The sequence below is a fragment of the Citrus clementina genome, unplaced genomic scaffold (assembly GCF_000493195.1).
Source record: "Citrus clementina cultivar Clemenules unplaced genomic scaffold, Citrus_clementina_v1.0 scaffold_3, whole genome shotgun sequence".
NCBI classification, from domain to species: domain Eukaryota; kingdom Viridiplantae; phylum Streptophyta; class Magnoliopsida; order Sapindales; family Rutaceae; genus Citrus; species Citrus x clementina.
In genome coordinates this window covers 11385656-11408779 of record NW_006262339.1, presented here as the reverse complement: position 1 = coordinate 11408779, position 23124 = coordinate 11385656, and the positions used below count along the sequence as shown (strand labels likewise).

The following is a 23124-nucleotide window of genomic DNA, read 5'->3' as shown; positions in this document are numbered from 1 at the left end:
GTACACACATTTTTTATGTACTATAATTTTTTTCGGCTTTTCTTATTCATTAAGTAAATAAAAAAAATACTATAAACTCTTTTCTTTTCAAATTTTTTTAGGATACAATTCATTATCACTATAAAGATTTGTATTCAATTTTTTAATAAAACAAAAGAAAATGCTATTTTGAAAAAAAAAATCAGTAGTGCTCAATTTAAAAACAAATAAATAAAATTAAAATTCCTTAAAAAACTTCTACGTAAGAAGACATAAATAGAACTTTTATAAAAGCGAACCTAGGGGAATAGGGATAGCCAAAAACAATCGGATCCGGCCTGGATTCGAACTATTCATACCAGATTTTATCCGCCCATATTAATAAAAATGTGAATTTTACTCGGAAGCACCACACAAAAAAATAATAAAAAAAAAATGATCCGATTTATTAAGTTAATTGTTTTGTTCATTTGTTGAACTAATTTTCAATTCGTTAATTATTTTGTTCACTTATCGAGATAATTTCCAGTATACTAAGGTAAAAATTCATCGTGCTAAAAATTGAAAATTAAAAAGTATTGGACATTGAGATTAAGATATCCTTTTCTAGATTTTTTACAGAATCCGGATCCGGGCTTTAAACCGGATGCGGTTAAGTAAAATTCAATCTGGAATCTGGATGCGGTTAACGGCCGTTACGTTCACTTGAAAACTCCGTTAATTGTCCTCCAAGCTTTGAGTCAAAGTATTGAAAGTCAATCTAATCCAGCACCATATATTTAATTCATGTAAGACCAACACGTTAACGCCGACAGTTACTAATATTCTCTCTCTCTCTCTCTCTCTCTCTACACAAAGCTGAAGTTTCTCGAGAAAATTTCTCATTTCTCGGAAACTTGGGAAGAAAGGCTCAGCGAAACTCTTGAAGCACACGCATATTCGTTTCGATGTTTCTCTTTTCGATCATTTAGTTTCAGTTCTTCATTTCAGCTCCTCCGAGGTATTTTCTTATTTTAATTTATTTTTAATATTTTATTGCCTTTGGATTTGATTGTAAAGATTCTACATTGTTCTAATCTGTTTGGTATATAGAATAATTAAGATTTTTTTATATATCTTTGTTGATCGCTTGAATCCGCTGTTATTTTTTATGATTTAATGGAAATAAGCTTAGATTTCGATTATTTGTTACTGCTGAGAAATTGTTAAATAAATTATTAATTACAAAAATCAGGATATTATGCTTTGAGAAGTCTCCCTAAATAAGTCACCCTAAATCGAGTCTTATTCAACAGTTTTGCTTGGTCAAATTACATGTTATCTTCTTTTATATTTAGAAATATAATTCATTTTACTCTACAAAAAAAAAAAAAACTTATTTTCACTTAAAAAAGAAGAGAATTGAATAGAAAATGAGCAGCTTTATTATTTTTTTTTCATCAAGCATTTAGTTTCTGAAAAGTTGGACATAGTGGTGTGTCTTGTTGTTTCTGATCTTCGAAATTTTTTGTTTATTGTAGGGATTTGGTCTTGAAGAGGCTACATAAACCCTAGCCTTTTGGGAGAAATTGTGCACAATATTGAACATGGAATGAAATCCTTTACCAGGATTTCAACAAGTGACACAAATCTTGTTACCGTGGAAGATTTCTTACATTGCTCTTGAGATTTCGTGTGTTTATGTTTAAATATGACTTCCGATTTCCTATAACATTTTAGGGTTTAGTTTTTTAGGTACAAATTTAGAGTTTTCACAGTTCATTGACTTAGGGTTTTGGATTTGACATTTTGGAAGCTGTTGAACTTCTGTGATTGGGATATAGGGAGGTTAGAAGTTCTATGCATTAGGTGGACAATAATATAATTTAGACAGGTTTTAGATCTTCAGGAGGAACAATGTCGATGGCCTGTGTAGCTCTCAGTCCAGTGCTTGAAGAGTCTTTGAATTTTCCTGGTAATTTCACCCATCGACCTGAGAAGCTTTCAAATGACTCGATCTGGATCTTTCTGAGTGTTGGTGGCTCTGTGATTCCCATGCGTGTCATGGAGTCAGATTCAATTGCCTCTGTGAAATTGAGGATTCAGAGTTATAATGGGTTTTTTGTGAAGAAGCAGAAACTGGTTTTTGAAGGACGAGAACTGGCTAGGAGCAATTCTCGTGTCAGGGACTATGGGCTCGCTGATGGTAATGTTTTGCATTTAGTGCTTAGACTTTCAGATCTCCAAGCTATCACTGTGACCACCGTATGTGGGAAGGTGTTTGAGTTTCATGTTGAGAGGGGTAGAAATGTTGGTTATGTGAAGCAGCAGATTGCGAAAAAAGGAAGAGAGTTTGTTGATCTTAAGAATCAAGAACTGATATGTGATGGTGAGGAACTTGAGGATCAGAGACTTATTACTGATATATGTAAAAGAAATGAAGCTGTGATTCATTTGCTTGTTCGAAAGTCTGCTAAAGTAAGGGCTAAACCTGCTCAGAAAGATTTTGAAGTCTCCATCGAGGCGACAGAGTTAAATGAAAAGGGGGCTGATGTTGTTGGAGAACACCAGTTCGAGACGCTATTCATGGGATATCAGATCAGAGAAAGGAAGCTGTTACAAAATGATTTACTTTTGGAACCTTTAATTGTTGAGTCCAATTTCAAACTGCCATTAATGATCAAAAGGCTAATTAGCTCTACTGTTGATGGGTTAGAGAGAGGTAACGAACCCATTCCCTCCTCTGAGGGATCAGGAGGGGCTTATTTTATGCAAGATTCATCTGGTCAGAAGTACATTTCTGTCTTTAAGCCAATGGATGAGGAGCCAATGTCTGTGAACAATCCACGAGGGTTGCCCATATCTGTAGATGGTGAAGGATTGAAGAAAGGCACACGAGCGGGAGAAGGAGCATTGAGGGAAGTTGCAGCATACATTTTGGATCATCCAAGGGATGCAACTTACTCTCTTCATGATGAGGAGAGGGGCTTTGCGGGGGTTCCCCCTACTGTGATGGTCAGGTGCTTGCACAAAGGATTCAATCATCCAAATGGCTACAAACATGATCTCGAGAATGTTAAGATTGGATCACTGCAGATGTTTGTGGAAAATGTTGGAAGCTGTGAGGAGATGGGCCCTCGTGCATTCCCAGTGGATGAGGTGCACAAGATCTCTGTTTTGGACATAAGGTTGGCAAATACAGATAGGCATGCTGGGAATATATTGGTTAGCAAAGATGAAGGAGGTCAGATCAAGCTTATTCCAATTGACCATGGTTACTGCTTGCCCTATAGTGTATGTCCTTTTTCTTTTCCTCTTTATCCATAATGCTTGATACTGTTTGAATTGTCTCTGCTCATTGTCATTACACTCTTTTTGGAATGACGTTTCATGGTATGAATTAGAGCTTTGTTAGTGTTTTCTGTTAAACGTCTTTGTGACGATTGCTATGGAACAACTTTGTTATCAACACTTTTGGAACCTTACTGTCAGTTTGACAAAGGCAAATGCATGATGCCTTAATGGTCAGACATTGTTTGTTATTTGTGTGAGTTATGCTGTTAATGTGCTGCACAAATAAATGAATAGACTTAGCCATAGAATTTCAAATTCTAAGCTCCATTTCTCCTGATATTCTGCCATAACACTTATCTTTGATCAGATGTCCTTAACACATCTAATGGCACAATTATGCTTGGTTTTTGAAGTTTATCTTAAAAACTTTTAAACTCTTGCCAATACATCAAGAAATTTATCCTTTTGACAAGCCATCCATATTGATCTGTTTGATTCTTTGACAACAAACTATCCTGTGCAGTGTAGGTATCACTTGATCTTGGATATTGGACTTCTCAGCCATTAATTCCATCATTTTCTGATCTTTGCTTCTTTTCACTGCAGTTTGAAGATTGCACATTCGACTGGCTCTACTGGCCACAAGCTCGTCAGCCTTACTCTCCTGAAACCATTAACTACATCAACGCACTGGATGCTGAAAAGGATATTGAACTTTTGAAGTTTCATGGTTGGGACATACCCCCTGAATGTGCCCGGGTTCTTCGTATTTCCACCATGCTCCTGAAGAAAGGTGTAGAGAGAGGACTCACTCCCTTTGACATTGGTTGCATCATGTGTAGGAAAACGCTGAAAGATGAGTCTGTGATTGAACAGATTGTCTGTGAAGCACAAGATGCTGTGCTCCCAGGAACAAGTGAGGATGGATTTCTTGAATCTGTGGCATCGATCATGGATCGTCATCTTGATGATCTAACTCCACAAGGTGGCCAAGTAGAGTGATTGCATAACATGTGCATATCTTGCACTTGGCCATTGATGATAGTTGGTATTCGGTAGTGCACATTCATCATTTGTCGGTCTTCAATTTCTATTTGGTTTCATATTTAGCTGAACTTGTTCAACATCACTTTGCCTAACCTTGTTCATATGCGGTACCCGCAGCTATCCCGTCCTTTAAGCACTGACCTACTATTGTTTCGTGGATATGCAAGTTATTTTCGGTGGCACTTAATTGTCTATAATTGTTCTCAGTACAACGGTTTTGTGAATATTGAAATGCATGTCTATTTGTAGCATTAAGATTAAAAAGATATTGCAGAATGTTGAAGCCTGGGGGAAATGAATGGTAATGTGTGACCAGTTGAACTTTTCATGAAACTGGTAATGTCCTTTATTTCAATTCAATGGTGAATGAATTGGAATCATTAAATACTATATTAGGTATATGATGAATGTCTCAAAATTTAATTAAAAAGTTAAAAGTTGAAATTTTGTAGTTAGTGAAATTTTACTTTGTTTTTTTTTTTTTTCTTTTTCATTAGGTACTGTTCTAAGTATGGGTTGGGTTTAAGGATATCAGAGGTTCGACTACTCTTCGTCCTCATTCTTGAGGTCGTCTGTTGGTGTGATGCTGTGATTGTGGAAATATAATTTTTCCTTGGATTTTTTTTTTTCGTGGGAAAAAATTTTGGTCGGACTTTAGATAAATTATATTAGTGCAAGGCTTGGCATACTTTTTCATACCTCCTACATTGGGAGTTGATTTTCAAGCTGGTTTCGAATGGACTATCTTAAGTCTTGTTGACTGGATTGTAATATCAATTAAGAATTATATTAAATAAAACTAAAAAATAAAGACACAAAAACTGGATTATTTCAAAAAAGAAAAAAAAATAACGGGTCTTCTTCTCAACATATTAATCAGAAATGTCAAGTTTGTTCCTTGTAGAAAAACATTTGGATTATTTTGTAAGAAATGATAACTAATAGAGGACATGGTATAAATACGTATGGTTTCCCACTAAAAACGGTAAAACTTACGTACTAAGCAACCATCTCATTTATCTTTCGCCACCAGCAATTACTTCAAGAAAGAACACGAAGTCAAGTCTTGTCCATCGTTGGATAAGCAGACCATTTTTCATCTGATTCTTGAACGGCAGATGATAACATTTGGTATTTCAGTAACTTGGAATCCCCTTCTATCATCTCGTTTACCTGAGCATAGGGGTTTCACCGCTACAATATTCAACTCATGATTGTTTTCAATGCCTTAAGATTGTTTTGTCCCTTTAAGCTTCCTTCGTAATTGATGGCATTTATAAACCCTCGGCTTGCATTGTCTCTGAAAGTAAAAAAAAAAGAGCTTTCTCTTTGCATTCTAAATGTTGTCTCAGTTGCCCACAATTTATTTTCCAAATGTTGGATGGCTAAAGAATGTTTTTCTCTTTGGTCTTAATTCTTTTGTTGATAGCATTCATATACTCTAGGCTGGCACTGAGGGAAAAGAAAAGAAGCCGTCACTTTGAAATGCATTTATTATTTTAGTGTCTTATGTCAGTAAGCTTCCTTGCACTCAGATGCCTTTTGAAGCTCATACCGGGGCAGGCTGGCAGCACTCGAATCTTTTACTGTTTTCAGCAACACCTTATGACATTGCATCAGATTACATCAATTTCTTCATATTTAGAAGCCATGAGCTATATTCATGCTCACCAACTATAACTCTTTTCTTCGTTCATCTCACAAGCAGCTTGCTTTTAGCGTATTTATTGTCTGAATAAAATTGTCTTAAAGCATTACACAATTTACAAATACAGCAGGATGCTCTGAGTCCCTCCGCAAACTGGCACTTTGCTTTGTTTAAAGAGTTTCTATAAAACTTCCCTTCTTGGAACTATTTTCCATGTTAGTACGCCTCTCTGCATATGCACCGCGATGTGAACCGAAATAATCTGTGCAAGCCTGATCTCATAATGCTCGAGTGTACGAAGTCATAACAAATCAATTTTCTACGAGTCCCAAATTGATGTCATAGAACTCAATGTGGCCTTGTATTTGTGCCCGATGCGGCGATGATGTATTATTGTCTATTTTGACCGTTTTAATACAATTTACTATTTTTTGGAAAAGAAATATACACAAATAAATAACTCCACCCATGAAACAAACGGATGGACATAGAGAAGATCAAGTTAGCTTTTGAAGGAGCAAGAAACACGTGACGCATTAAATGTCGACACGAGCAGCCCGGCAGCTTGAGTTGACAGGACAATTTTTCCATATTCCCATCCCACCATAGCTGGCATTGCCTATTTGTCTCTGGCTGCTCACTGCTGGCCATTTCCTGTGTGCCTAACTCTAATTCATAGGGAGGCCAAACTCGCACATTTTATTTGACCATTTAGCGCAAGAAAATACAAAACATGTACTAGCACTTATAAGTAGTTTGTTGGTCACTAAGGTTGAATATTTTGTCCATGAAATTGGATTTTATATAATGGGGTAAATGAATTGACTTGCTCCAAATTTTTGGTTTCTGTCATTTGCAAATCACTGAAGTAGAGGTACTCTAAGGCGGGGCATCTGAAATTTTCCTTTTTCCTGTTCGTAGTTTCACGTTTATGGGTGGATTGATTAATCCTATTAATTTATCGTCATGATATCGTAAACGAGGCAAACTTTTGATAAATTTGGAATGTCAATGTGAATATGAAATAGTGCTGTTAACAGGAAAAAAAACAAAAATGAAATCACTTCGTGAAAAACATGTGTAGCACCATTTCTTTTAACTCTTAGCCATTTTCAATCACGCACATATATAGAATAGAAAGCCATCGGCCTTTGCAATCTAATGATAGCTAGGCAGGTGCCCTACCAGTTTAAGTCCTTGTGGGGGCTCTCTTCTTTTTTATTAAATGTGGAAGAGGGGTCGATTTCTCCCCCATATATTAGTAGGAGTAAATTTTTGAGTTATGCTCAATAATAAACCTTTAGGCAGCAGTATTATAAATCTATGTATCTAGATTTTCAGTGGACACTTATTGTGCCACCGCTTGACAGCGTGTCACTGACTACACTCACTGCTCTACTGTGTGACTGTAACTTGCCGTCTTTATCGGTTGCCAAATCTTTGCACGTAAACTCTCAGACCGCTACAAAGCTCCTTATATCTTAGGTTCTCTGAGTTAATTCGTTCATTAGTCCATTTTACAGTGCATTCTCTCATGAGCTAAAGTCTTCTGACGATTGATGTAATTTTTTTGTCATACTTACAGATACATCCAAGTCTTCCAAACCATACAATAATTGTCCTTGTACGATGACTTGTCCTTGTACAGTGACTTGGGTATATAATTAAAAGCGTACCTGTGAACTTGGGTGTATAATTAAAAGCACACCCGTCAATTAGGTCAAAAAGAAAGGGGCATTTGAAGTATTTTTAAAACAGGTGGGCGGAATCGAGGGTGTTTGTTTGGCCTTTTGCTTTAATGTCCAACAAATTTAAAGAATACGCGGGTCCCCGTTCTAGTTGTCAGCATTTAGGGAGCTCAAATAACGCCACCGACACCGTTTCAATATTATTATATGCATTCACTCTGAGCCTACCATTCTATTTCATTGACGTAACACATTGTTTATACATTATTACGTACATCATCATTATCAATTTATCATCCATCCACACCTCCAATATTCGCCAACCATCCACCACCACCATGTACAGAGTTGCAACATCTAGAATGTCATTTTAAAGACCGTCACAAATATTATTATTACTTATTACAACATAAAGACGAAAAAAATGAAACCAGAAAATTATACAATTGCGAAAGAAATATTTAGAATTTAACCTCCCCGTGTGTGTGTGCTTTGCAGTAAGTAAAATTCCATTTGATCCTTCAACACTCATGAGACCCACCTATATATAATATAAGTATACGTACTAAAAGTTAAATTAAAATTCACTTTAAACCGAAAGCCCACCCAAGAAAGCCACCCCAGTCGACGGCAGCCACGACGACCCGTAGATAAACTGCGACACAGTGAATTTACTTGCCTCCGTCGCCGACGTTATAACCCGGTAACCCGGCCACCTCACCCGGTGACCCACGGCCGAACCCGGGCCGGAGTTCATGTACTCGCCGTAGTATAAAGTATCCAGTGCAAAGTCTCCATTCCATTCAAGCCAGCCTCTGGGTTGGATGTGGTCACCCATGTACGTTAGCATGTACACAACCCTCGAGTAGAGCTTCCACGGCCTGCCTAAGTACGTGGGGATGCTGCCTTTGGACGCCTGAAGATCGGGGGCGGCGTAGAGGCTGCAGTCGTGGATTGAGATGCCCGTGTTCTGATTAGGGTCTTTCCTGTTCTGCGCCGTGATGGTGTTCTTCTGATTGGCCATCGGCTTGCGAGCGTAGATGGCGCATTTCTGTAAGACCACGGCGGCGTTCCCGAAGATGAAGTCCACGGTGCCGTAGATGTCGCACTCGCGGTAGAACTGCCGGTTTGAGTGCACGTAGAGGGTGTCTTGGTAACCGATTACGTTGCAGCGGTACACCACCGCGTGGTCGGCGCCGACGCGGAGGGCCACCGCTTGGTGCTTCGCCGGTCCCGCAAAGTTCTCAAACGTCATGTCCCGAGCGATAAAGCCAGCTCCAGTCGCCGCTGCGAAATTATTATCGTTACACGTGTCATGTCATGATAATTTGGTTGATTATGCACGATGCACAAATTAAAATTGATAGCTATTTTTTATTTTTTATTTTAATTATAGTTAATAATACGGCAAAGGATTCAAGTGATAAGCGTGACCCACCGTCCAATAATGTGACGCTGTTCTCTTTCTTTAATTTGTAGCCATCGATGAGTTTAAGACAATATTATCCAATACTTTAGTAGGAAATGACTCAATAAACTTTCCCAGTGAGCATGATAGACGATAAAAAGGGTGCACGGAAAATGACTCGGTGGCGACGTTCTGAATTTGTTTACGGATAATTACGTGGCTTCTCACGATCTCTCTCATCTTTTTCAGGAATTTTCTACTTTGATTTCAATCTTCTTTGGATGCTTATGCTTTCATGCCCCGTTACCAAAGGCAAAAAGCACATAGAAAGTTTTGGAGAGCAATTTCGTTCAAAAGGCAAAACCACTCACATAATTCTTTTCTTTTTTTTTTTTAAAAAAAAAAGAAAAATGTTCAAAGGCTCTGATTACAGAATGTTTTTGGATATATCATATAATCACAGTTGTAAGTAAGCACCACCGAATGATTAAATTTTATTAATTTTTTACTATCTTATAGTGATTAGTTATTATATTTTTATAGGGTACAGTAGTTATAACTTATTTTATAATCAAAATTCTCTTCATATCTAAACTCTCTCAAGTTAAATCCATGAAAACGATTAGTGGTTATTAAGAAATTTTGCTGACATAAACATAAAAATTTTGGAATCTAATTATGTGGTGTAAACTTAAAAATTTGGAGTAAATTTTGATAAAATTAAGAAAAAATGAAACATGTGAAGTGAAATTTAGAAAAAAGAAAAATAAGTTTTGATCAAATACGTGAATGTAGAAATTCAAAAAATAAAAAATAAAAACACGAATCAAGTTGGGTGCATGGTAGTGTACAGAAACATGACACATGCAATTTCCACATCATGCATGGTGATGGCTCATAGTTTCATTGCAGAAAAGAAAACAAGACCAACAAAAATATATATATATATATATATATATATATACCAAAATAAAAATAAAAAATAAAAGAAAAAGGAAAAGAAAAGAGATGATAAGGTGAATATTGAATATGGGAATTTATTTACCAAATGATGCGGTGTGGAATGTCGTCAACTTGTCGAAAACATTTCTTCCACCTGTTATTATTGTTTTGCCCTTCCCGTCTCCTATGAACATCAAATTCCTTTTCTTCCTCCCCACCTTCAAATTACTCTCTTCGTACCTGAAAAAAATTCAAGCTTTATAATAAGTATAATTTGTTTTTTACGCTTTCTAGAATTTTTATTATTAAAAAAAAAAAATCAAATGCTTCAAAGAAAAATTAGATATCTATCTGACATGTAACAAGCAAACTGGTTCACGTAAATAATTTATGAAAACCATATGATTATAGTAATCATGATTTGCTATAATTTAGTCAATAAAAGCAATCACAAACATTATTAGAACCCGAAAAAAAGTTTCCGTAATTAAAATTATAAAAAATTAAATTAAATTAAAGAGACGCCGTACCGAAGAGAGCGTCGACGGAGACAGATAGAAATTGATTGGTACCGAATTACTTGGTTTATTAATTAACTGACTGACTAAATCGACATCGATTTTATTACCAGTTTTCTAGTGAGTTTACCTTCCTGCCCTCACGTAAATAATCGTCCGACGATCACTGTTCTCAGGAGCCTTTTTAATCGCTTCCGCAATCGTTTTGACCGTCCCGGTACCGTCCTTTGACACGATTATATCGGCCTGTATGTGCGGCACGGGCAAGCTCAACAATCTTCTCGTCTCCCTACTCACCCATCTCGGCACATTATCATCGTCGTCATTTTCTCCCCAGGTATCGTCCTCCTCCGACGAGCTCAACAGCCTCCTCCTTCTGTTCTGAATCGGCACCCCCGAAAAGTCGTCGCTATCGCCACCCGCCGAAAAAATCGCCAAGCAATTACTCACCAATTCGGACAAGTCCTTCAACTTGTCCGAAACCTGATCCTTCACCGGCCCGTTCAACTCCTCAAATCCCTCCGAACAGGTGTCGTGGTTGGTCAGCGCTGCGCTGAGCCACGTCAGCACGTCCTCTCTTTTATTAATATCGCCTCCGGGTAGCAGCAGCACGGAGCCGAGGGAGCGTGAGAGCGCGTCCACGGAGTCGTCCAGGAGCTCGAGGCAGTCGTCGAATGCGGAGCGCACGTGCGGGTCCATCTGGAGATAGGAGATACCGGAGGTGAAATACAGGGCCCTGCTGAAGTGCTGCAGCGTCATGTTGAACGAAATGTGGACGAGGTCCTGCTCGGAGGCGGTGAGCGAGCCCGGGAAGTTGAGGAGCGAGCTGACGCAGAGGTTCGGGTAGAGGGTCTTGCTGCACGTGCGGGAAATGGCCTGGGTGGGCTTGTGGCCGATGGTGGGGCCCACGGCACTCGTCTTGAGGCCCACGAGGAGGACGGCGGAGACGGCGGAGGCGATGATTAATGCGAATGAGAGGACGGAGAGGAGGATGAGCTTCTTCCTGCTGCGGGAAGAAGGCTGGGGCGCCGACGTGGCATGCCCGGGTTGGTCCTCGCGGAATGAAGAACCCCCGGGGTCGGAGGAGGGCTGGAGCCTGCCGTAACCCATCAGATTTCAAGTACCGATGACCTCAGTTAGTCTTTTTTGTTTGGCTGGGTCTTCGAGGAGAATGTGGAGGGTTTGCATACAATATAATTAATCAAATTATATGTGGAAGTGCGAAATAATATGTAAAATGCAGGTGGGGTTTTTATAAAAGGAGGAGGTGGTGGTGGTGGTGGAGTATGAGAGAGTGAGAGAGAGAGAGAGAGAGAGAGTGTAAATAGAGAGGTTGGTGTGAAGTCAAAATCCAGAGAATTAGCTGTACTCTACTTCTCCCACAGCAGCTTGGCGAATTGGGTTTTGTACTTTTGTTGTTAGTAAAAAGCAGAGAGATGAAAGACACTGAACGCTTCTATTCTTCCTCTTCTATCATTCTTTTTGGGTAACTAACATTTGAGTTCCTCATTTTAACAAAATTACAACTAAGGATATCATTTGTAATTTTTGCTTTTTTAACTAGAAGTGAAAGCCAACATGTGTCCTCAACTGCACACGTTTTGAGTTCTGGTCCTTGTTCTGCTAGCTGGGGTTGGGACTCATTTTTCCCTATTAATTATTACATAATGGCATGAGGTTAGACTTTTTTTTCCCCCACGATAAATTTGATAGTAGAGTATGAATGATTGTAACGTATCAGTATTAGAAAAATAGAAAAAATAAAATAAAGTTTTAGTATCAATAACTTCTTGACCTGGTGGTTGACATCTGATCTCATTACATAATCCTTAAGATTAATGGTTCGAGTCTCTACATCTTACAACTGTATTGTAATATTTAAAAAAGAAAAAAATTAGGGCTCTACTCTTAACGATTACAAATGTTGCTTGAAAATCTAATTAAATTACTTACAAATGATAATTGAAAATCTAATTAAATTACTTATTCATGAAGGTTTTCTATTTAGTGTAATTAGGATTACTTATGCATATTAAATGTTTTTGCCTTAATAATTATTTCAGCTATGGAGCCTCTATAAAGGTTCTTGCAAGGTATAATTTTTTGCTAGAGTGAAATGGATTTTCTTTATCAAATTACTAATAAAGCTTCAGGTCCTGAATTAGATATCGCTGAGCCCGGACCAAACAAATTTGATTACCTTAAGAGAAAATTAAAAATGTAAATTACGTCTTTAATTACTAATGGTTTTGCTCAAACTCAGGGACCTGAAAGTTTTTTTTTTTTAGATTAAAGTTGTTATGACACTATTATTTTCTTGCATGCACCATATTTACGACTTCGTCGACTTGCTATAAAGTTCAGAACTAAAGTAAAGATATAGGCAAAGCTAATTTTTATGAAAGTTATATGATTTAAACTGATTAAAGATACTAAATTAGAAAAAAAGGTTTTACTTATAAAACTTTTATATGATTTTTGTTGGGTTATATTTTGGTTACTGTAAAGGGACTTTTTGAAAGCAAAAAGCCGTTTAAATGTTTCACTTTGAAGAAAGAGAGGAGAAAAAGAATTTCAATTCATTAGCAGTAATTATTTTGTAATTTCCTCGGCAACTCCTACTACAGCTGGAATCTTGACTTGACTTGACTTGCGCACATTGTAATCATAACAAAAAGCCAATGTTATTTTCACGATTATTAATTTATTTTATTTATACCATACCATTAACAAATAAATTGAAGTGCAATAAGTCAGCTAATAAAACAATCCACTGGAAAACTGGACAAGTGCAGTTGCCAATTCACATCCCATACAATAATCTGCTTTCCCCCCCTCAAAAGAAATAAAAAAAAATTGAAATAATGCGGTATTAATTTAAGATTTAAAGACTATGATAAAAAAAAAAAACAATTCAAAGAAAAAGAATGAGTATAATTAAAAACAATCGTACAATTTAGGCTAGTGGTTCTTTCCTCTTTATTGCATTTTCTGGAGACGAGCTCTTAAACCTAATGATCAAAAAATGAATTTTCTTTTAGAGATTATAAAATTTCTAAATAAGGATTAAATGTCACTTTAATTTAAACAACTTGACATTATAAGATGAAACAATCGATACTTTTGAGATTGAAAATATTAATTGAAAGATAGAATAAAACAATAATAACATCTTTCTATTTATAGTGGGGTACACCCACTTCCTTATGGTAACTAAAATTAAAAACAAAAAAAGGACTATAGTTGAACTAGAAAATCAAAATTCCTAAAAATGACTATAATTAAATCACAAGATCAAAAATAAAAAAATAATTAAAAATATAAATGTTGTCTTACAAAATTGATCCAATATCTTTAGCTCTCTTGTTGTTTCGGTACCTAGAGAATCATGGAATAACATAAAGAAGCATCCATTCAATTAATTGGAAACATTAGCCAAAGAAGAAAGGATATCTTAATCTATTCAATGATTTAATTATTAAAGTTATGATAAATTGAGACAATCATTTGTCTTTAAAACAAACGTCATCTTTACTCTTGGCGGTTGGACCATAGTGATATGAATAAAATAACTAATATTATAATTTATTTTAAATACTTATACTAGGTTCTTAATTACTTATATGTTAGTACAAATCTTCCAAGTTAAGTGGAACTCACTGCATCAAGAGTAAAAATTTCTCACAAGAAGGAGGTCGAGTGACTCTTTTTAACATTTTTGATTGACTACTTAACTTCGACTCTTAAAAAAAAAAAAAAAAGAAACAACAATAACAATAATTCAAAACAACATTTAGGATGAATTCAACTGCAACTTTTTTCTTCTTTTTTAAAGAGCTAATATTTGGTTTAAAAAATCTCTTAATTAAACAGCTTATTTAATCAAACTTTTAGGTCAAGTAACAATTAATACTTGGTACAGAGTTAAGCGATCGAAATTAAAGTTGGATTCTGTTACCGAAAGTTTAAGCACATATTATGAAATAGTTGAATTCCGATTGTTGATAATTGTTACTTACATAACCACTTCTCTCACCTTTTATGCACGAAAGAAGAGATTCTATTCATCTTTGCCACTTTCAAGGATTCTTTTTTTTTTTTTTCACTTTTTAAGCACTTTATTATTTCGTTTTTCTCTTCTTTATACATGCTTTTTGTTCGAATTATCAAGAAGAGTAATAATTACTGTCTTTTAATATCTTAGGATGGGGGGAAAAGAAAAAAGAGCAATACAAAAGATTGATGGCTAAAAAATGAGTCGGGCATATACCTTTTTGCTAGCAGAAAAGACGGTGATGTATGAAAAAAAAAAAAATTCTAATGCATTCATATATTCTTACGAATTAACAAAATTAGAATAATATACAGTAAAACCTCAATAAATAAATAAATATTCGATAAATTAATAAACTTGATTAAACAATAATTTTTTTTATATTTTGACTTGGACCAATTTATTAAATTAATAATCTCACTAAATGCATAACATAATAACTTCTTTTTTTAATCCTTTATGGCCCAATAAAATATAATTTAATAATTAATCAAATACAAAAAAATACTAATAACAAAAAACGTGTAAAATTTATAATATTAAGGATTTTTTTTATTGACACTCTAATTTTCTCAATTCAATTTTTTTTCCGAAAATATACATCTAATGAATTTAGACAAAAAATAAAACTAAAAGACAATGTATTTATAGAATTTATCTTCTATGTAAGCATCCAAAACACTTTATCTTCTAGGGTATTAAATTAAAAAAGTATGTACATCAAATTTATATTTATGTATAATATATTTGCATTAATTTTTGTGCTTCTAATGCATATGTTCATAACATTTATTAATATTTTTTTGCATATACATGATAACTTTTTCTTAATATTCCTATAAATATTTCTATCAAAATTTTAAGTTTTTGAAAATATATTTTCTCTATTTGGTTACAATTACATGTTAGAAATTGACAAAATTTTAGGAAGGCCCCACAAAGTTCTAGGGACACAAATTAATCGAGTTGCTATCACTTTATATTCATTATTTTTAAGTATGATTACTCATGTTTGTTGGCAAATTTAATTATTATGTAGTCATATGTGAAATGACTTAGATTAAAGGAGATTTGTATTTCTCTATTTGTTTTTTATTTAATAATTAACACATCACAAGAAATATTAAATGGATTAATTATACTATTTATTAAAAGATATATGTTAGGTAAAATGATAATATAAGATTTTAAATTTTATATTTATAATTCTGCATCTAAAAAAGCAATAATGTTAATTTAAATAAAGGACTTCTTTTTTTTTTTTATGAAGGTACAATTTTTATTTTTTTTAACTTTCAATTTGAAAAGGCCTCTTATATCTCATGAAGAAATTTCGCAGGAGGCTGAGCCACCGGGCATGCACTCAGATATCCTAAAAATCAAATATTTCAAAAAAAAAAAAAGAAAAAGGAAAAAACTCAGTGTAGTCATCAACAACGCACCACTTTTCTTGTTAAATCTTATGATATAGGATTTCAAAAGAGCTAATGATGTACGGACACGGCTACGGTGCAGGAGCTGCGAGTAACAGCTTCGAACTTTCCCATTTCCATCACCTTGCATAATTGCATTGGGACCTCTTTCTCTCTCCTATAGCACCCGTGGAAGTTCCCCATTGGCTGCTCTTAATTACACAAGCCGTAACATTGACTTCTCCGTGGTATATGTACTCTAAAAAAAAGCAAGAGAGTAAGAAAAACTGAAAAAGTGAGTGCGAGAATAGATAGAGAGAGACAGACGTGGCCCAAGTTAGAATCCACCGACACCGGTGGTCGGTCGGTTGTCAAAAATATTTAAGAAGTGCTGAGAGACTTCCGTGGTTGTCAAAAATGTTTTTTTTTTTTTCCGTCTAATCACTTTATTAAGTTATATGAAAAAAAAAAAAAGAGAGTGTCCGCGTTAGAATAAATATTAGAATATCTCTTATATATTATAATTAATTAATACATATATAATATTTATAATTAAATTTAATATAACTATCACTTACATTATGAGTTTTTAAAATAAATACACACCTATCATAATAATATTTATTTATTATATAATTAATATAGTATCTCTGATGTATTTTAGAATTTCTCCCACATAAAAATAGAATTTTACGTATATTATGAAGATTAATTTTCTTAACAAATATTTATTGTAACTTACAATCTCAATAAAAAGTAGTGAAATTAGATAGGCAAATGAATAAAATTTACTTGACTGATAAGTTACATCAAATATAACCCAGAAAAATTTATATTTTGTGAAAAAAATAAATATTAAAACGAAAATTTTATTAATATTATTACTATTGTGACGTCATGCTTGCAAAAGTGGATGCCTGCCCACAAAGTCTGCCGAGTGGGGGAACGAAAGTGAGACAGATATGAATCCCATTCTGACACCTCGCACTTTGTTCTGATATCTCTGATTGGTGTTGTACTTTTGATTCGTTTGTCAGACGGTAAATTAGTTTCATTATTTTTTTATAAAAAAAAAAAATAGAAAAGATGGTAAATGATGCAGAAGGAGAAAAACACAGAAGAATATTGGTCGGAATAAAACTATAAAAGACTTGTCCAACGATAAAAGCATTTGAGGAAAATAAGAGGTGAGCAAGATTGGCAAGTGTGTGTGTATATATATATATATATATATGTGTGTGTGTGTGTGTGACATACATATAAATTGGATTTCTTTTAATTAAAATTTATGAGAGATTGAGGGTTATGGTAGATAAGAAAATAAGTATAGTGTAATAAGTTTAAACAATTCATTATTCGTAACAGACACATTACATAAGATTTTAAAAAATTTAAAATGAATTTAGATCGATTAATAAGTTTAATAAGTTTTAAAAAATAGAGAGAGAGATAAGAGATGCTAATTTTAAGTTATCAATAAGTTCTAAAAGAATATGAGTGGTTTGATAATTGTGTAGAAGATTAGGTAAGAATATAAGGAAATGGTTAATTTCTGATTTTATATGTCTAGTTTGTTAAACACAATCATTAGTGCAAAGAAACTAAAAAGAGAAAAAAAAAAGAATAAAGAATAAAGCCGTGTCCAAAAAGATGCTTTCTTTTTTTTTTTTCCCTATTTTGCCCTCGATAGTGCGCAAGGAGTGGAAATTATGAGAATCCTTCCTTTCAATTCATCTGTGTCAGCAGCTCCTCATTTCCCTGATTGAAGGGCTCTAAAATTGAGGAAACTACATGCTCTAATTAACTAATTTAATCATTAACTTTTGAATTGACCTCATCACGATCTAAATTTTCTCATTATTGTTATTATTATTATTATTATTACGAAAATTCTATAATGAAAAAGGAGCTTAAAATTTTTAATTACTTTTCAATAACGTTTGGAAGAACGAACGTGAGCTTTTTTCTACAGTCCCGCCACACAGTGCTCCTAGACTCACGTTAACAGAATCAAATTTCCGTGGGCCTGATTCTGCCACGTGTAAAATCGCATTCGTAATCGAGTGAACGCTGTCGCTTAATCCGCAAGGAAAGTCAAGCGGTTGATTCCTCTTTTATCATGCGTCCGCGACATGTGATAAACACATGGCTCTGCCTCCATGCGTCCGCGATTTAATCTCATATCGTCATCAATTGTTTTGGCTCCCCTTGCTTTCTGCTGTTATAGTTATCATTTATGGATAGAGAATCTTTCTTTCCCACTATCTTATTATTTTGAGATTCTCTTTCAAAAATAAATTAAAATTTTATCTCATTAAAAAAAAAAAACAACTCATATCATCATCATCGTTCATCATAAAATACCAAACTGTAAATTAACCATTGGGTTAATTTTTATTTGAGTAATAATATGCATCCCAAAATTTTATTCCAAAATATCCTCATTAATGCTATTTTTATTAACCAAAAATGTCTTGACATACTTCAATGTAGCTTACCGACGAACCTCTTGAAAATATCAATGCGACCTCCATTTGCCGTTAAACAATCGTTTGATTTAGCAGACAAAGGGGTGGTTTCGTCTTTACATAACTAACAAATTTATATATTAAGAATTATTAAGTACTTATAAAAATAAATCAATATTAATCTTATCAGAAAGAACCCAAAAAAGAATTCTTTAGCTAACTCTATGTCTTTTCTTATTCTCTTATATTTTAGTTTTAATTTTTTCTTACATTTTAATTACTTTTTATCAATACAAATTAAGGATATTATAGTACTTTTATTGGCCAACGAGAGTCAACAGGTAAAGTTAACGAAAAAGCAACGATTGCATTATTGTTTTCAATATATTGGAATAAGTTGAAAAATGTCAAAACACTAAGGATAAATAAGATTAATCCTCACCTAATAAGCAAAAAGAAGATGTCATTTGTTTTTATTTTATCTTATGTACTAATTACACCATTTGCAATGAGATTAATTTCCTACACGACATCAAATTGCACTATGATTGCTCATATCCTGAAGTCAATTTTCTGTCTTCATCACTTAAAATCAATGGTCCAATCTAACAACCAAATTAGTGTAGAAGCAAGCATGTGCTTTCTTCTTTTAGGGTAGGGAACATTTGGGCCAAGTATCCCTAGTCTATCACATGATTTGCCTGCCCCAAGTCTTAAAACAATGCTGATCACCATTATTAACGATCTAGAAACTATACATGTTCAGAAACAATTATTAGGCCTTTAGATATTAATTTGAACAAATCATAAATATATAAGAGATTTGAGGAATATATCACTAGCATGCATCCGTCACTTCATGATCTATATCAATATTTGTCTCGATACGTAAGCCCCTGAATATAAGAGTCATATTAATCGAGACTAGATTTTCTTCGCTTCAAAATGCTATTAAGTTTGTAAGTTACCATCTCAATTTCGTAAAAAAAATTTGTGGCAAGAAATTGTACGTCGGCTTTGTGCAGCTGCCAATTATTTTCCATATTAGAATCGGAAATTGTGTGGATCAAATAAAGGGAGGGAACCATAAAGCTGTGTATTGTGATATTGAAAGCAACGAGAGGGGTCGATGATTTTGAAATCCATCGAGAAACGTTAAAAGGATTAGTGTGCCTAGCTATCTGCTGGAACTATGAAGGATAAGTTGCATCGATCCTTTTGAATGTTCAAGTTTCAATCTCTTGTGGTCACATGTGTTTTGACGATACACCATCAACTTCAAGTGAAGATTTTTGATGTTTCATTACTCATACATCTGTCATACAAATGTATTTTCTTTTGAATAAATGTACGTATTACATGCATGCATTACACCTATCTAATAGCAGGACGCTAAATCATTGTCTTTTTCATTAGAGTGGGGTGAGATATGCTCGAGCTGCTCTGTGGTTAGTACTAATCGGGTATAGGTCTAAATATTTATACTGCATCATCGTCAAATTATAAAATAGATACAACAGTCGAAATGCACTCCGATCCTCTGATTAAAACTGATAGAACATTTACTACACATTTTTTATGTAATTAAATGACAATCAAATTCTTGTGTTTCTTCGAGTATATATCCTAGTTAGTGCCATGGATAATGAAGAGATTTGATATTCATTCCCATATAATAATAAAACGAAAAAAAATTACCGAATATAATCTTCCAAAAACAGCAAGAATGTTAGGATTTTTATTTTATATATTTTAAAATATTAATTATTTTAAAATATAACATATTAAAAGGTTAATGTGATGAGTTAGATAAAATATTATTTTCCTTGTATCTTGTTGTTAATTAATGTAGTGATTAAAATTACAAGATCAGTACCATAATTAAACTTAGATTATGTAAATTAAATATACGACTTATGAATTTAACTTCAAACTTAATTAATTGATAATAGAGAATATAAAAGGTTGCATAATTAAATATGAGATTATAGCATTAAAATTAAATCCTAATGACATTGTTGAGGGAAGATGAAGGAACATTCCTTCCTATATTAATTAATTGATATATTTAAGCTACTAAAATTTAATTGTCGGCATAATAAAGTAAATAAATGTTTCAAGACTTATAATTAATTATTATTAATGGTTACATATTATTGAATTTAAATAGAAAGAGGAAGAGACATGTAATCTTTTATAATCTAATAATTATTTTTTATTTTTAATATTTTGTAATGTAATTATTTTTTTAATATTAACCAATTTATTAGATAATAGAGAATATAAGAAGATGAGAAATAATGATGCCACATCACCTCCTCTAGTCCCAACTTTATATATATATATAGATAGATAGATAGATAGATATAGATTTTTAATATTTTGTAATGTAATTATTTTTTAATCTCAACCAATATATTAGATAATAGAGAATATAAAAAGATGAGAAATAATGATGCAACAAATCTTAAATATTTAATGTTTATGGAGTTTGAAGAAGCCAAAAGGCACTAAACAAAAGATTGAATAATTAAATATGTGATTATGACATTAAAATTAGGCTCTAATGGCATTGTTGAGGGAAGATGAAGGAACATTCCTTCGTATATTAATTAATTGATGTATTTTAAGCCACTAAAATTTAATTGTTGGCATAATAAAATAAATAAAATTTTCAAGACTTATAATTAATTATTATTAATGGTTACATATTGTTGAATTTAAATAGAAAGAGGAAAAGACATGTAATCATTTATAATCTAATAATTATTTTCTATTTTAATATTTTGTAATGTAATTATTTTTTAATTTCAACCAATTTATTAGATAATAGAAAATATGAGATGATGAGAAATGATGATGCCACATCACCTCTTGTAGTCCCAACTTTATATATAGACTAGAAAATAGAACCGCGTTTCATGCGGCTTTGAAAAAAGAATTTAATATTATTATTATTATTTTTTACTTTACACTTGATGAAACTGATAAAAAATATGAATTGATTTTTTTTAAGATGAGGAAGCCTTATAAAAAAAAAAAATATATTAGCCAGCAATACAAATAAAGAAGCAACACAATATAAAGAATAAAATGAGAGAATATATTATAGATTGATTTTATTCATTCCAATTGTGTGTGTACAAAACAAAAAGATGAGCTCTCCTTTTATAGTTACATAATCACTCCATGAAATTAATGAAAAATTATGGATCATAATTTCCCTGTCAGATAGTGAGAGTTATAGGGAAACTAAAGGTTGCTAATGTGAGATAGTAGGGAGACTAAGAGATATATGTTGTGAACATCTATATTTATTCTAATAAATTCATAACACCCTTGGATGTTCATTATAAAGAATATGCCTCATTAAAATATTTACATAATTGTTATTGTATAATAACAATCAAATTAATTATGAGAAGATGAAAAATCAAATTTAAAAGAAAATTTTTCTATTTATTAGATAATAGAGAATATACAAAGATGAGAAATTGTGATGTCATATCACCTCCTCAAGTCCCAGCTTTATATATATACTAGGAAATAGAATCGCGCTTCGCGCAGCTTTAAAAAAATAATTTAGTATTATCTTTTTTTTTTACTTTGCATTTGATGAAACTGATAAAAAATATAAATTGATTTTTTTTAAAAAAAATGATGCAGCCTTATAAAACTAATGTTATTTATGAAAGTTAATTATTTTTTTATTTTTAAAAATATATATTAATGTGTATAGTTAAGTGTACACAAACTTTTCATCAATAAAAAATTATGTTCACACTAATCAAATTTCCATTATTCTTGATATTAACAGACTCCCATATTCTACAAAGCCTAACTCTCATCATCCAACTATCTTTATCATTGTTCAACTCATGAAGAAAAGAGTACTCCATGAAGCACACAATACTAAAAATTCAAATAAGTCAAAAAATAAAAACACAAGAACATTTCTAAAGAGAATGTTGTTTAAATAATAACAAAATTCCAAACATAACAAATTTTAAATACTTAATATTTATAGAGTTTGAAGAAACCAAAAGACACTAAATAAAATGTTGCATAATTAAATATGAGATTATGACATTAAAATTAGGCCCTAGTGGCATTAGTGAGGGAAGATGAAAGAGCCTTCCTTCATCTATTAATTAGTTGATGTATTTTAAACCATTAAAATTTAGTTGTTGGCTTAATAAAATAAATGAATGTTTCAAAACTTATAATTAATTATTATTAATGGCTACATATTGTTAAATTTAAATGGAAAGAGGAAGAGACATGTAATCTAATAATTATTTTCTATTTATTTTCTATTTTTAATATTTTGTAATGTAATTATTTTTTAATCTCAACCAATATATTAGATAATAGAGAATATAAAAAGATGAGAAATAATGATGCCACAAATCTTAACTACTTAATATTTATAGAGTTTGAAGAAGTCAAAAGACACTAAACAAAATGTTGCATAATTAAATATGAGATTATGACATTAAAATTAGGTCCTAATGACATTGTTGAGGGAAGATGAAGAAACTTTCCTTCCTATATTAATTAATTGATGTATTTAAGCCACTAAAGTTTAATTATTGGCATAATAAAATAAATAAATGTTTCAAGACTTATAATTAATTATTATTAATGGTTACATATTATTGAATTTAAATAGATAATAGAGAATATA

The 23124-nt window shown here is 32.9% G+C and overlaps 2 protein-coding genes across 2 annotated transcripts; one reads left to right on the top strand and one right to left on the bottom strand.

The window, feature by feature from the left end:
• The first annotated feature begins 780 nt into the window (after nt 1-780).
• LOC18047569 (phosphatidylinositol 4-kinase gamma 3) lies at nt 781-4523 on the top strand. The gene is made up of 3 exons (XM_006441018.2): nt 781-979; nt 1500-3252; nt 3859-4523. Exons 2-3 carry the CDS (start codon nt 1876-1878, stop codon nt 4252-4254), a joined length of 1773 nt encoding a protein of 590 aa, XP_006441081.1. The 5' UTR covers nt 781-979; nt 1500-1875; the 3' UTR covers nt 4255-4523.
• Nucleotides 4524-7991: 3468 nt separating this feature from the next.
• On the bottom strand, nt 7992-11942 carry LOC18047568 (probable pectinesterase/pectinesterase inhibitor 61). The gene is made up of 3 exons (XM_006441017.2): nt 10634-11942; nt 10089-10225; nt 7992-8922 (listed from the first exon to the last, which is right to left on the bottom strand). The coding sequence occupies exons 1-3, from the start codon at nt 11611-11613 to the stop codon at nt 8225-8227; spliced, it is 1815 nt and encodes a 604-aa protein (XP_006441080.1). The 5' UTR covers nt 11614-11942; the 3' UTR covers nt 7992-8224.
• Nucleotides 11943-23124: the final 11182 nt, after the last annotated feature.

Bases quoted from the DNA above. Each gene is read 5' to 3' on its own strand.
- LOC18047569 (XM_006441018.2), top strand. From the start codon at position 1,876: ATGTCGATGGCCTGTGTAGCTCTCAGTCCAGTGCTTGAAGAGTCTTTG. The intron at 3,253-3,858 runs GTATGTCCTTTT...TTTTCACTGCAG, and splicing joins GTTACTGCTTGCCCTATAGT to TTTGAAGATTGCACATTCGA.
- LOC18047568 (XM_006441017.2), bottom strand. From the start codon at position 11,613: ATGGGTTACGGCAGGCTCCAGCCCTCCTCCGACCCCGGGGGTTCTTCA. The intron at 10,226-10,633 runs GTAAACTCACTA...AATTTTTTTCAG, and splicing joins ATTTACGTGAGGGCAGGAAG to GTACGAAGAGAGTAATTTGA. The intron at 8,923-10,088 runs GTAAATAAATTC...ATAATTTCGCAG, and splicing joins ATTCCACACCGCATCATTTG to CGGCGACTGGAGCTGGCTTT.